Source organism: Anabrus simplex, chromosome 1 (genome assembly GCF_040414725.1).
Source record: "Anabrus simplex isolate iqAnaSimp1 chromosome 1, ASM4041472v1, whole genome shotgun sequence".
NCBI classification, from domain to species: domain Eukaryota; kingdom Metazoa; phylum Arthropoda; class Insecta; order Orthoptera; family Tettigoniidae; genus Anabrus; species Anabrus simplex.
This window is the reverse complement of record NC_090265.1, coordinates 540806302-540821531: the sequence shown is the minus strand read 5'-3', so window position 1 is coordinate 540821531 and position 15230 is coordinate 540806302. Positions and strand designations below refer to the sequence as shown.

General features: G+C 43.9%; 1 protein-coding gene across 1 annotated transcript in view; it reads left to right on the top strand.

Moving 5' to 3' along the window:
- The window catches only part of prom (prominin), a 330972-nt gene that overhangs the window by 124578 nt on the left and 191164 nt on the right, over positions 1 to 15230 (top strand). Inside the window, exon 4 of the mRNA XM_067150593.2 lies at positions 10422 to 10609. Within this exon, the coding sequence (XP_067006694.2) occupies positions 10422 to 10609 (188 nt within the window). The remainder of the gene's footprint in view (positions 1 to 10421; positions 10610 to 15230) is intronic.

Sequence of the window (15230 nt, the reverse complement as noted above, 5' to 3'; positions counted from 1 at the left end):
GAAGCTGTTTCATTAGGACTGAGACCGTTGTGTTTTATTACAAATTGATCCCACCTTTCCTGGGAGGTCCTTTTTTCAGTCTGCTTGACGTAGTTGTTTAGGCCACTTCGTTAATCTCCGCGGCCCTCAGTTGAATCCAGGTTGAATGCGTCGTGCTCCCGGACAATGGCGGTGGCACGAAACTGATATCTACGCTGAGTCCGGAGAATCGGCCTAACCCGGAGGGTAAATGACAACAAAATGCAACGAAATATTTTAGAAGAAGAATTCGTCCGTGGTTAGTGTGGTTAGCAGCCACCCCCGGAGGCCCGGGTTCGATTCCCGGCTCTGCCGCGAAATTTGAAAAGCGGTACAAGGGCTGGAACGGGGTCCACTCAGCCTAGGGAAGTCAACTGAGTAGAGGTGGTTTTGATTCCCACCTCAGCGATCCTGGAAGTGGTTCTCCGTGGTTTCCCACTTCCCCTCCAGGCAAATGCCGCGATGGTCCCTAACTTAAGGCCACGGCCGATTCCTTCCCTCTTCCTTGTCTATCCATAGCAGGTGAGGCCGCCTGGGCGAGGTACTGGGCATCCTCCCCAGTTCATCCCCCGACCCAATGTCTCACGCTCCACGACACTGCCCTTGAGGCGGTAGAGGTGGATTCCCTCGCTGAGTCCGAGGGAAAAACCAAGCCTGTAGGGTAAACAGAAGAAGAAGAAGAATTCATGTCTTCTAAGTGTCTCTTTGATTTGGTCTCAATTCTTGGTAATAAAATATGATTGCGTATCTGTTCGTATACACGATGTGGACACAATATCCGTCAGTTTTGTAAGTTTTGTCTGTCTGTCATTCGATTTGGATTGAGTTGATGCAAAAACTGCTAAACCATTTTTCATGAAACTTGGGATTAGTAAAATAGAGACGTCCAGAATTTCCCTGTTCTTGGTTTTATATCAGTCAAGAAGGAGTAAAATAACACAACTTTTAATTTCGAGAATACCACTTCTCGTCCGCCTCTGTGGTGTAGTGGTTAGTGTGAATAGCTACCACCGCTGGAATCCCGGGTTCGATTCCCCGCTCTGCCACGTAATTTGAAAAGTGGTACGAGGGCTGGAACGGGGTCTTCTCAGCCTCGGGAGGTCAAGTGAGTAGAGGTGGGTTCAATTCCCATCTCAGCCATCCTGGAAGTGGTTTTCATGGTTTCCCACTACTCCTCCAGGCAAATGCCGGGATGGTACCTAACTTAAGGCCACGGCCGCTTTCTTTTAATATAATAATAATGTTATTTGCTTTACGTCCCACTAACTACTTTTACGGTCTTCGGAGACACCGAGGTGCCGGAATTTAGTCCCGCTTTCTTTTACTTCCTTGTCTATCCCTTCACCAAGGTTCATGTTCAGCATAGCAGGTGAGGTCGCCTGGGCGAGGTACTGGTCACCCTCTCCAGTTGTATCCCTGACCCAGAGTCTGAGCTCCAGGACAGTGCCCTTGAGGCGGTAGACGTGGGATCCCTCGTTGAGTCCGACGGAAAAACCGACCCTGGAGGGTAAACAGATAAAGAAGAGGAAGAAGAATAACGCTTCTCAGACAGAGATAAGAGGGCAATGTGTCAGTGATTTCCCTTGCGGGCTACTGATATCACGTTGTGGTCCACTGTTGGTCTTTTGCTTACAATAGCTGCTGTGTTTGGTACTTCCTGGAAACCAGAGCCGTGTAAAATACTGAATTCTAGTACCAAATACGTTGTTTTGAAACCTCGGTTTTAGTGGAGGCGCCATTACCGAGTTGTTTTCGGTGTTCATACTCTTCCTTTAAATCTCTATACCACCTTCTTCATTTCATGTAAATACATTACATGTACATGTGTAATTTGTACATCTGTACTATGCCACGGCCGACTTGATTTTCGCTCTATAGTCCATGTACTTAGTGAACGTCCCCCTGAGTGATCGGCGGGGCGTGGTCATATAGGTAGTGTGGGAGGTCTGATTAGAGCGCTCTCTCTTCCCGGTTCGCTATCTCTTAACACGCTTGTTGACACGTTGTGTTGAGCCACTGCGTATGGTGCTTAGCACGAGGTGTAGACAGAGACTGGGCAGTGAAAGGAGTGGGAGACGGGGCAGGCCCCTCGATTGCCCCTCCCCACATGCGCTGCCGATTCTCGCGCAGGACGTTTACAAACTATTTGGACTATAGCTAGCTATGGAGCGCGGCGAGGGATCCAATCGGCCGTGACTATGAGTATGTATTTCTCTAAAGCCCCGTAGGATGCGGTAGTGTCGCACTTGTGACTCGTATGTCATCTTGGACTGAAAAATCCTCGAATTCTTCAGAGTATTGAATTATTCCGCAATAGATAGAATAAGAAAAAATATGTTCTTCTCGAAATATGTTTTATCTCGTATTCTTATAATCCATCGCTATTACATGCACTGCATTAATATGTGCATCTCGCGCATTGGTATGGCTTACGGGGGTATTTATCAAATAAGGGAAATTATGAATATTGATGCATGATGTTTTTATCCCAAGTAGCGAAACTAGAGTTCCTATATTTTTGTTACTAGCATGTACCCGCGGCTTGTTTATTAAATTAGACTAGACGTTAAATGTAATAATTTATGTTAAAGAAAAGTAAAAGAAAAAACATTGCTTTTGATAACATCGCTGCTTTCACAGCCCGTGCCGTAGTTGCAGACATGATAAGGGCTCGAAAATCTCGGCTGTTCAAGAGGAAGACTTCTGAGTTTCACCTTGTTGTCTTGACACGGCATAAGCCCATATCATGTCAACATTATTTTTATTAACACACATCGTCTTTACGTCCGCCTCTATGGTGTACTTGTTAGCGCCGGGTTCGATTCCCGCCTCTGCCACGAAATTTGAAAAGTGGTACGAGGGCTGGAACGGGGTCACTGAGTAGAAGTGGGCCCGATTCCCGCCTCAGCCATCCTCGAAGTGGTTTGCGTGGTTTCCCACTTGTCCTCCAGGCAAATACCGGGATGGTACCTAACTTAAGGCCACGGCCGCTTCCTTCCCTCTTCCTTGTCTATCCCTTCCAACCTTAACATCCCCCCTAAGGCCCCTGCTCATCATAGCAGGTGAGGACACCTGGGCGAGGTACTGGTCCTCCTCCTCAGTTTTGTCCCCACGACCCGAAGTCTCACGCTCCGCCCTTGAGGCGTTAGGGGTGGGATCCCTCGTAAAGTCCGAGGGGAAAACTAACCCTGGAGAGTAAGCAGATTAAGAAAGAACACCCTCTTTACATAAATTGAGGAACTGGTTGGAATAACTTAACTGCAAAAACATGGTTCTGAGATATTGAGGTTGAAAGTTTTCTTTACATATCTTTCAAGTTTCTTATCACGCATGAATACCAAATTCTGAAAATATCAATGTGGATCACATTTATGTTGCATATGTGATAAAAGGAACCGCACAAAACTCCATATTCGTGCGAGTTATAGTATGTAAATCAAACGTCTTTCTTAAGTCATTATTCCATACAGTTACTATCAGATGAAGTATATCATTATATTAACCCATTTAGTAAGTGAAATTGACTGAAATAAATATTACTGAGTTATTATTATTATTATTATTATTATTATTATTATTATTATTATTTGTATTATTCCGCCTCTGTGGTGTAGTAGGTAGTGTGATTAGTTGCCACCCCCGGTGGTTCGGGTTCGATTCCCTGCTCTGCCACGAAATTTGAAAAGTGGTTCGAGGACTGGAACGGGGTCCACTCAGCCTCGGGAGGTCGACTGAATAGAGGTGGGTTCGATTACCACCTCAGCAAGCCTCGAAGTGGTTTTCCGTGGTTTCCTACTTCTCCTCCAGGCAAATGCCAGGATGGTACCTAACAGCCGCTTCCTTTCCTCTTCCTTGTCTATCCCTTCTATTCTTTCCATCCCCCCGTAAGGCCCCTGTTCAGCATAGCAGGCGAGGCCGCCTGGGCGAGGTACTGGTCATCCCCCCCAGATGTATCCCGACCCAGAGTCTGAAGATCCAGGACACTGCCCTTGAGGCGGTAGAGGTGGGATCCCTCGCTGAGTCCGAGGGAAAAACCGACCCTGAACTTTGTGTTGATGATTTGCATTGATACTTAAGAGAGTTTCTGCTTCGCGACGGAAGTCATATGTGTTGGTTCTAGGCTTACGGAAAGCATGAGGGCTATTCTCTCTGAATAAACGACGGTAGGTCTCATACTTCATTTTGAGACTTTCCCCTCGCTCTTCAAAACAATTTTGCTGAAACTTAACAACATTAAGGTCAGGACTGTCAAAGTACTTTCACTCAAATTTCTTCTGCCCATACCGGGCGAGTTAGCCGTGCGGTTAGGGGCGCGCAGCTGTGAACTTGCATCTGGAAGGTAGTGGGTTCGAACCCCTCTGTCAGCAGCCCTGAAGATGGTTTTTCCGTGTTTTCTCATTTTCACACCAGCCAAATGCTGTGGCTGTACCTTAATTAAGACCATCACTGCTTCCATCCCATTCCTAGGCCTTTCCTATACTACCGTCGCCATAAGACCTATCTGTGTCGGTGCGACGTAAAGCAGACTGCCCGTGTCTCTTCTGCCCGTAATGCGAACTCTTCGAAGGAAACAAATCCCAGTGTGTTTCCACCATAGTCCGAACATGTGTTAATTTTGTGGGGCCGATTTCGATGTTGTTCCCTTTTGTCTTCAACATAAATCTATCCTGAATTTACCGCTTCTAAAATAGTTTTCATTCGACCTTTGCTAATCTGGAGAACTTGTAAAAGAACCGATTTACAAACAGGCACTGTATTTCCATCCACTTTCACGTGATATGCATAAGCATTACTTCTGTTTATAACCAACTTCGTATCACTTGTCTTTCTCGACACACATCTTTGATCTATAAGTCCTAAAAGCATTGTATCTTGATTGTCTTTCTTGCCTACAGCCCAGAAGTTGTTGTAAAATTCTTCCTGACTATAATCATCCCTTGGTAGAAACATTTCTTGGGACAACACTTCTTAGAAACTACGAACGTCTTACCTTTGACCGTTCTCCCAGTTACTACAGAAACATACATGTTTTTCCAGAGTTCCTTTTATTTTTGGCAATTTCTTTCTATGTATGTATCTCTTAACACCACATTTAGTACTGCACACTCGTTTGATGAATGCGAATTACAGCTACTGCTGCTGTTATGCCGATCAGATTCTTCAGAATTTTCAGCCATCTCCACACTCGGTACACAAAGTAAAATGCCATGAACGTAATGGACTACTTCACAAAAAAATCCTTTGCACAGGTTTTAACATAAAATGTATAAGAAACACAACACACTGTTTACACGCGAATCGTGAGTGATTGGCGAGCCGGCAGTGCCTAAGCTGTTCAAGCGAGCCCGCGCGCTGTACGGAACAACTGCTTAGCGGACTGGGATGTTAAAATGCAGACCACGCATTCTATGTAGGAGGTACTGAATTAATACCATCTAGATCGACAAACAGAACACGGAGGATATTATTTGTGCAATAATCGGAAAAACTGCCTAACATAAGTTAAGTCGTTATTCCACCCAGCTCCTCAATTGCGTGAATTACATTATTGCATTTCTAATTATACTGTTTCATTCAGCGTTTAGGATACTGGGTAGTGGCTGGTACAAATAATAGTATATGTTACCGTGTTTGCGTGGATCACAGAGAGGTCAAAGAAGGTGCTGGCTTGAATGGGTCTATCTACGACAGTCAAAAGATTAATTTAAGACTTTATAAATTAAGGTGTCCGCCTCTGTGGTGTAGTGGTTAGCGTGATTAGCTGCCACCCCCGTAGGTCCGGGTTCGATTCCCGGCTCTGCCACGAAATTTGAAAAGTGGTACGAGGGCTGTAACGGGGTCCACTCAGCCTCGGGAGGTCAACTGAGTAGAGGTGGGTTCGATTCCCACCTCAGCCATCCTCGAAGTGGTTTTCCGTGGTTTCCCACTTCTCCTCCAGGCGAATGTCGGGATGGTACCTAACTTAAGGCCACGGCCGCTTCCTTCCCTCTTCCTTGCCTCTCCCATCCGATCTTGCCATCCCTCCACAAGGCCCCTGTTCAGCATAGCAGGTGAGGCCGCCTGGGCGAGGTACTGGTCATTCTCCCCAGTTGTATACCACGACCACGAGTCTGAAGCTCCAGGACACTGCCCTTGAGGCGGTAGAGGTGGGATCCCTCGCTGAGTCCGAGGGAAAAACCGACCCTGGAGGGAAAACAGATGATGATGATGATGATGATGATGATGAATTAAGGTTATATTTCTTTTCAGAAATTAAATTTGAAGAAACCAATTCGGTTGGCGACAGAACAAGATTTCAGGTGTTCTGTGGGTACAGAGCTAGTTTGGTTCAAGGTAGAAAAAACAGAAAAACCAACAAATGGTTAGTTGTAATTTGAGCTTCAAGCTTCCAATTTACAAAAGTCCCTACATCACTACTGTTGCGTTTAGTTAGATAGGCAAGGACACGAATCTCCAAATTTCTTTTACAGGGTATTTAACACACACAATTTTCAAGAGCACCTTTTGCTCCAAAGGTTACGAGTTACGGCTTTCCAAAGGCACCATTCAATATTCACACAAATATAATTTACATTACAAGAAAGAGCCTCTGTGCTCTATAATTCTACCAAGGAGACTGCGCTCCAAAACCCTTACCGCCTTATCAAGGCAAAATTTAACTTTTACATTTGTGTTTAGAGCGCCTTTGCTCAACAAAATGTACACTTTCTGGCCTCTCTAGGCACAACCTACATTTAACAAGACCGTATTAGGTGTTTTTAATTCTACATAGAAGAAATATGCAGGGGTATCGAGTACCCATTCTACCGGGCCTTTGTGGAAAGCAACAGGTTCAATTACTAGCCCAACAATCAAAAATGTATGGAGGCGGAAACTTGCGCTCCTTGAAATCAAAGACTTATAACCCTACTTGGGCTTGTGGCCCGACGACACAGAGGCTAATCCCAAACTACTGAGGCGGCTAGATGGACATGTTAGGTTACAAATTACAATAGTGAAAACAGTTACAAAATCTTAGTTACCTCAAGATTAAACTGAAGGGGAATTCGAGAGGGTAACGCACTCTCTATCCCCGGTTTTTAGTTAGACTAGTTGAAATTTTACACGAAAAGAAAGAAAAAATTTACATTTTCGGAATTTTATTGTTACATTATTAAAGATTGGAAACTTACCCTCGAGTTAGCTTGCAGATATAACTACTGAGTTAGAAAAATGGTGGCCATTACTTTAGCTGATGTTCTGCTTGCAGATGGATGAGGTCCCCGTCTCCTCCTTTAACACACACACTCAGTAACACGACGATGAATAAGACCAGTTAGCTCGAAAAGGGGTCAGCTTTTATACCCGAGAGGAAGGTTCGAGAAGGCTCTGTACTAAGTCCAGACACACCGTCTACTTTCTATTGGACAATTGAAAAGTTACAAGAAGCATGCGATTGGCTGAAAATTAAATACACACAATTTCTGATTGACTAGACTCCAAAGCTGGCGGGATAAATTAGAAGTATTGCAAACTTTGAAATATCAAAACAAATAATACTCGATTTAGTTTGGAAAACCTGTAAATACCAAATTTCTTTAACTTTTTAGTAGTTCCACTTTATACCAGAGTGCATGACACCAGTTTTTAATAGAGACATCTATGGAGAAAAGTCCGAATTTCTTGAAATAGCTGTTGCAAACTTTATGTGTTAGACAGCGTTCTTCAAGGCGCTTCATTTAAATGCACGGGGTTGAGGTATACCTCCCGGTACAGTATAGAACAATATAAACTACCATATTATATTTTAAAAACCCTAAATTTCCCTTCCGGATAAATTATATCAAGTGCCCCTTCACTTGGAGCTACGATGTGCAGTGTTTTTGCCTTTCCAACTCTTGAACAACCCACGTTCAGTCAACCATGGAAGAAGCACGGTTTCCTAACATCCAGTCCTACAACTTAAGGCGATGAAAACATGAGTAACGAGGGTAAGACTCGCGTGCCATGTCCCCATTGTATCAAATATTATGTAAGGATTAACACCCACATAAGTCGTTCTCAGCCTGAAATCCATAGGCATTATAACAGTGCAGAGGCAGCCCAGTACTAGCCATTGTCCTCCTTCACAAGAACAGGTTTCAGATAAACACAGAGAGCCCACCACTCGAATCCCTGGTCCAGTAGCATCACCTGTATCTGGACCTATCGACAAATTGAAATGAACCGTCAGTGGAATGGTAGTGTTTCTTGTGAAATGAATACAGATCTGTTTGACAACCTCATTAATGGGTTCGTAGATTTTTTTGTACTACTATCGATCTCCTTCCGGGTCCTATACATCCAGCAAAAGAGTACTTTGAGGCTAGAAAAGCTAAAAGAGAAAGAGAACGTATAGACCGTAAGCAGCAGTCATCCCCTCAGAGGCTACAATTAAGGACCGAGAGAACTTCGGAAACTTTCTCCTGTAAAGCCCCCCATACACTATCCAACCCGGTACGTCAGTTCTTCCAATTTGGTCGGATGGGAGACCGGGTTGGACAACAGTTCGATATTGTGTGGTGGCGGGCGAACCGCACCGCACCGTGTTGGACGGACCTCAGGTTTTCCAACCCGGCCGTAAACACACACCAACCTGGGAGCAACAAATGTTCGGCGCACCAAGTCGGGCAATGTGTGTGCTCATCAAACTGGTTTGAGCCGGACCTGAGGTGCGCGGCAACAATCGAGTGACTCGCTTCAGTTGTTGATCTCACAGTGGACGTGTCAGTCTCCGTGGTCTGTGTTTACATTTATTTCGTTGGTTTTGTTAACACTACATTATTCACGAGGAAGTGAATGAAGAAACGCCACTAGATAATACTGTGTCAGAACAATCGAAGAAAATGAAGGCTGGAGATGCAGATAAGACGATGGCGTTTAAATTTATGAACCCTGCGTTTTTGAGAGATTTTTATAGAAACCTACAGAAACGCTCCCTGTTTATGGCAGATATCGCAAAAGGAGTACCATAACAAGCAAAAGTGAGATATGGCTATGCAATAGCTACTAGAATTCACAAAAAAATCCCATTCCTGAGGCCACTTTGGGTTTTGTAAAGAAAAGAATATAAAACATTCGGAGCTGCTTCAGAAGAGAACTTGCCCAAGTACAATCCTGCAAGACAAGTGGGACAGGTACAGAAAATGTGTATAACCCTAAATTATGGTATTTTGAGCTGTTAGAATTCACAATTATGCACGAATTACCTAAGACAAGCAAATCTTCTTTGTCGTCTATTAGTAAGTATTTAGATGAAAATGAAGATATGGAGCCACAGGAAGAGGATAAATCAGAAGACCAAGGTTGGTACGATACTGGTACGACGGTATGTGGGATTGCGACGCACCACACTTTTGTTGAACAAACATCTGACGTACGAGGTTGGAGCCTTGCGCGGCAAACCATGTTCGATAGTGTATGGTGATTCGCTGACCGAACATTTGTGTGCCCCAACTTCGAGCAAACCTTGTTCGGCCTGATTCGTCGGACCGGGTTGGATAGTGTATGGGCGGCTTAAGCCATTGACACGAGGTTGGCGTGTTTGAACATCTTGAACAGAGAAAGGGGGTAATAAATGTCGGTACCAGGAAATCCAATAAGTATATTATAATCAACAAAGGAAATTTATCAAGAACACATTAAACGATCAGATGTCTCAGTATAAGGCGAATATTCAAAACATTGGTGAACATTTCTCCTGAATAGTGTCTGTGCCCAACAACTGCGAGCATGAGATATACAAAGATACACTAACCAACAGCAAGTGCTCAACTCAAGACATGTACTTGATCAAACTATGCATAGCCTAGCCCCTAGCGTGTACGAGAACCGAACAAAATGCTGTAGTTAGTGGGATATAAACATATTATTATTATTATTATTATTATTATTATTATTATTATTTACGCCTTTATATATATATATTCAACCATATCCATACTCCACTCAAATATGAGATAAAGGGACTAAAGCTATTACCGAAGAAGTTGGCCGCGCAGTTCGCGCCGTGTTGCTGAAAGCTTACATTCCTGAGATAAAGGGTTCGAATTCCACAGTCGGTAGCCCTGAAGATGGCGTTCCGTGATTTTCCAATTTTACACCAAATACATGCTGGGGCTGTACGTTAATTAAGGTCACGGTCGCTTCCTTCCTAATCCTAGCTCTTTTCTATCCTTGTGTTGCCGAATATCGTCATTAAACCACTAGCAAAAAAAAAAGAACTATTTGAAAAAATATAGGCTATCTATTCCCTTCATTCCCATTGTAGTCACAAATTTCTGTTGTCAGAAAAGACTCTGAACCTGTTGAGAAATGTGCTACTAGACTCTAAGTAGAATACACTAAGTAGAATTTCTTATCTAAGATCTGTGTGCTGTTCACAGGGCAGGGATTGTGGCCATGTTTGTCACCAACGAACAACTGTCCTCAGCAGTACAGCAGACCCCTAAAGTGGTCCACACAGCCCTTAGTGACGTCACTACCTTCCTCCGTAACTCCAACCTGCAGCTTAACTTCGTGGTCACCAAATCTCTGGACCAGGCAGTGGAGACAGCCTCGGCGGACCTCGACAGTAAGTATTTATTTATTTATTTATTTATTTATTTATTTATTTATTTACTTATTTATTTATTTATTTACCACCAGCAGAGCCCAGTTCATGAAACTTACAGTCAAAAAGAACTGTAAGACTTGGGGGTGGGGGGTGACTATAATCAATCAATCGATCTGTGATTATAGTTAAATGAACAGAATCAATATATATTAACACGTTCGGGGTGAAATTCTATATCACTTTTCCTCCTCTCTGCCGAAAGTGAAATTCTTCCGTCATCCATATTGCCTTGGTACTTGTAAGAAATATGCGTTCTTTTATCAGTACATTTTCGGTACTTTTCCGCCTAGTTTTTCGTGTACCACCCGACGAACACTAAGCCTCACAGGAAGGTTCTCTTTACGAACAATAATTCATCCGGTCATCATTATCACAGCTGGTAAGACGTCCGCCTCCGTAGCGTAACGGTTAGTGTTATTAGCTGCCGTCCTTGGGGGCCCGAGTTCGATTCCCGTACTGCCAGTAATTTAAGAATGGCGGAAGGGCTGGTATGTGGGTGAAATGGTACATGCTACTCACCTCCATTGGGGGTGTACCTTAAAAGAGCTGCACCACCTCGGATGAGGACACGAGTTTACTAGTTGGTAAGACTTCAGGAAATTGAACACTTGTCTAAAATTTCTGCCATTAATGATGGCTTTGGAAGATACAACGAAACCTGCCTAAAGTGGCCACCGGTCGTTCTCCCAGAAAATGGCCGTTAGAACAAATGGCAACTAAGTTAAATAGTACACAGTTCAAAAAAATAGGGGAACATGTTTTGTAATGTCTGGTGTGTGAACGTTAATTTGGTAGATGGGGTTCCAATGGTCGTACAGCATACCTTGAGATCTTAGCTACTCAGGGTATGTTAAATCGAAGTTATACTCCATCTGTAGGCGTAGCCATGCATTAAACTGTCAGGTGACCCCTCAAAACAAAGTGAATAGCGGTGCATCCATGTGTCGTTGTGAGGTACACAGACTACTGCGGTCATCTGAGCACGTTGTACGTAAACCAGCACATCCCTTGAGACGTCTTAACGAGGTTCAAGTCACAAGGGTCGTCACCTTGATCCAGGAAGGATGGACGTTTCGTCGTGTTGCTGTGGATCTCAGTGTCTCTCCGTCAGTTATTCAACGCTTGTGGAATCGCTACAATGAGACAGATCAGTTCACAAGAAGGGCTGGACAAGGTCGTGGACGCATGACAACCCTACAGGATGACCTATATCTGACCACTTGTGCGTTGCGGCGTCGTTCAGCAACTGTCAGAGAACTGCAACAAGACCTCAGGAGGGTCTCTGGAGTCACGGTGTCTGACCAGACAGTAAGGAACAGTTTAAGAGAAGTGTCCTTACGACCCAGACGTCCTGTTCGAGGTCCCCGTTTGACGCAGCAACATGGCGCAGCTCGCCTTCTGTTTGCCCGTGCCCACGTCAACTGGCAACTTCACCAAAGGAGACATGTGTTGTTCACTGACGAGTCCAGATTTCTCCTGACACAGCGTGATGGACGTCAACGTGTTTGGAGACGCCATGGTGAGCAGTACATGCCAAATGTTTTCCAGCAAGGCGACCAATTCGGACAAGGTTTCGTGATGCTGTGTGGGTGGCATCAGTATTGTTGACCGTACGGATCTTGTCGTCGTCCGTGGTAATCGTACCGCTGCGGGGTACATCGAGCAGATACTGCTACAGCATGTGTTGGTTGCTGCATACGGTGTTGGTCCTGAATTCGTAGTCATGCACGACAATTCCAGGGCTCGTGTAGCGCGCAGCACCAGAGCTGTCTTGCGAAAACTGGTCATTCAAGAGATGGAATGGCCAGCAGTGAGTCTCGACCTTAATCCCATCGAGCATGCGTGGGATAGGATTGACAGGAGTGTTCGTGGGCGTCCTCTTCCACCACAGACTCTCCAAGACCTCGAACAGGCTCTTAGTAAAGAATGGGACCTGATACCGCAACGTGACCTCTGTCGACTTATATGGAGCATGCCACGTAGGTGCCAAGCTGTGATAAATGCTCGTGGAGGACATACATCATACTGAAGCTTTCCAACAGTGTTAGAAATCCACCCTGAAGGACTATTATTACTTTTTCACCCCTATTTGGACATTTCCGCTTGTGTTCTGAAAATGAGTGCGAATCCATCGATGCTCTTTTGTATACTTCAACGGTAAAGAACAAAAGTTTAGATGGTAATATACCTGAGTGTGAGGTATTGTTTTGTGGAGCATGGCGTACGCTCAAAAACATGTTCCCCTAGTTTTTGAACTGTGTATTAAGCAAATCATGAAGACCCTGGAAGGGGTGGAAGGTAAAGTTTATTCGTAACCTCGGCACTCGCCTTGGTGGGATAGAATTATAATCATTATAAAATATCAAATCCATCTTATTAAATATAGAGTGGTTAACTCTACGCCTGGTAGCCTTTGCCCCCAGAAATTAACCTGGTACTCATTTTTGGAATAGGCTGAGCGAACCTCAGGGCCATGTGCATCTTCGGAAATGGAAATCTTGTTTCATATATTTTTCCTGACGAGGTATCAAACCCACGTCCTTCCGGATGAAACGAGCATGTCTTTACCAACTCGGCCAGGCAGCTGCTAATTACTATTAGTATTGTTTAATTTACTACAATTGTGAACAGAAATATGGACGTGCCGCCCATCAGAACAAATTTTCCGTTGTGTTCATTTTCCTATGCTTATGTGTAAAGGAAAATGGACCTTACCGTACGCACTCCTACGGTATAATATATATATAAGGTACATTTTCCTTTACACGCATGCGTAGGAAAATGAACACTGCGAAAATTGTTCTGATGTACTGCATACCCGTATGTGGCTAGGAGGCGTGACCAGTCTTAAGGAAAAACTGGATGGGTTAGAGCATTCTCAGATACGATGGTATTGTTTCTTATCCCGCGATATAATTACATACCAGGATAGGTCTCCATATGAACAATATTATTTTCATTCAGAATTTTATTTATAGGATTGTTCTATGAAGATTCTACGCAAGATCGAAAACGTCATGGCATGTATTATTACAAATCTGTGACAGTGGGCATTCGCGGCAGATATGTTTCTTAGTGCATGCACCAGGTGCATGCACTGTGCACGGTGCAAAAGACGACTTCGCTTGGTTGACCAGAGTGCAGCCCCCCACCTCTCGATTTGGAGCAATAGTGCTGCCTCTCTCTCTTTCCCCACGCCTGTCTCGCTCGTTCCGCCTGTCTCCCTCTTCCTCACTTGTTCCGTAGCGCTCCAAATCCGAGCCGAGTTGAGCCGAGCTTAGCCGAGTAGCCCAGAGACGAAGCGTTGGTCCGAGCCGAGCCGAGTGGGACCGATTCACTGTGCACAGGAACTCCGCGCCTCAATTTGCACGCGTGAGATTTTGGGCGTTTGAGAGGCCCTGCACTAGAGTGTTAAAAGTAAGATGCAGTCATTGAAGTAAATTACAGTAAAACAAAAAGTACGGCTATACTGAACAAAGACAGCAGAGTACTATGTACATGGACAAGGCTATGTTAAATGTACTGTAGAACGACATTTCTTTAGTTCACCTTTTTTACAATAAAATCTTTCAGTGTGGTTTGTTTTGTAGTAGCTTCGCATCTCTTTTCTTAGGAGCATGCGTTTCAGAAGATTCTAACATTTATTCAGATGCGAGACTGTATTCTTCCGTATTGTTTGTCCAAAACGTGACACAGCCGGTGTACCTTGTGTTATTCGCTTCCATCCTGGCACATTTGAAAATTTCGGCATGTGTCTTTGTACAAATTCCTTTTTTCGTTTTCGATAATCACTTTCCTCCTCTCCTCGACTTATCACACATTGCACTTCACACATTCACTGACAGAATAGAGAACGGCAACTGAACACAGTCAACAAAATGTCAACCATGCCTGAACCATGCGACTGAACGTAACTTACGATAACGTTATTCCACGACCGGGAAGGAGCAGGAGGAACGTAATATTGTAAGAAAAAAGAGGATAATAGAATAATGAATAAATATAAGTGGTGCGAGAATACCCGAAAAGGAATAGAGTCTTATTTAAGAGGAGAAGAATTTAAGATAATTAAGAGTGGAATAGAGGTAGCGTTATTGAGTGGCAATGTGGACCTAGCCATAGAACTAGCGTAGAAACCTTTCAAGACCGTAGTTCACGTGAAAAGAAATCAGAATAATAATAAAGATAAGGGGAAAGGATGGTATACTGAAAGGTGTAAAACTAAGAAATTGGAGGTGATTAGAGCCCTAAAGACTTTCAGGAAAGAGGGTGAGCCTGAGGTTCGTGCACAGTATTGTAAACTAACAAAAGAATACAAAGTGTTGTTAGTAGAACAAAAGAGGATATGGCAACAGGAGCAGACGAAATTAATAAACATAGATTGTAAAAATAATCATAGTGATAAGGTATGGAATAGAATTAACAAAATAAGTAGAGGTGACAGGGGTCATGCTTATGTTAAAATTGCCAATGGAGTTTGGGTTGATTATTTTCAAAGACTGTTAGAAGGTCATGATACTTGAATAAACAATAGAACATATATGGATATCTCGAGGGGTCTGGAGATATGTATCCCCTG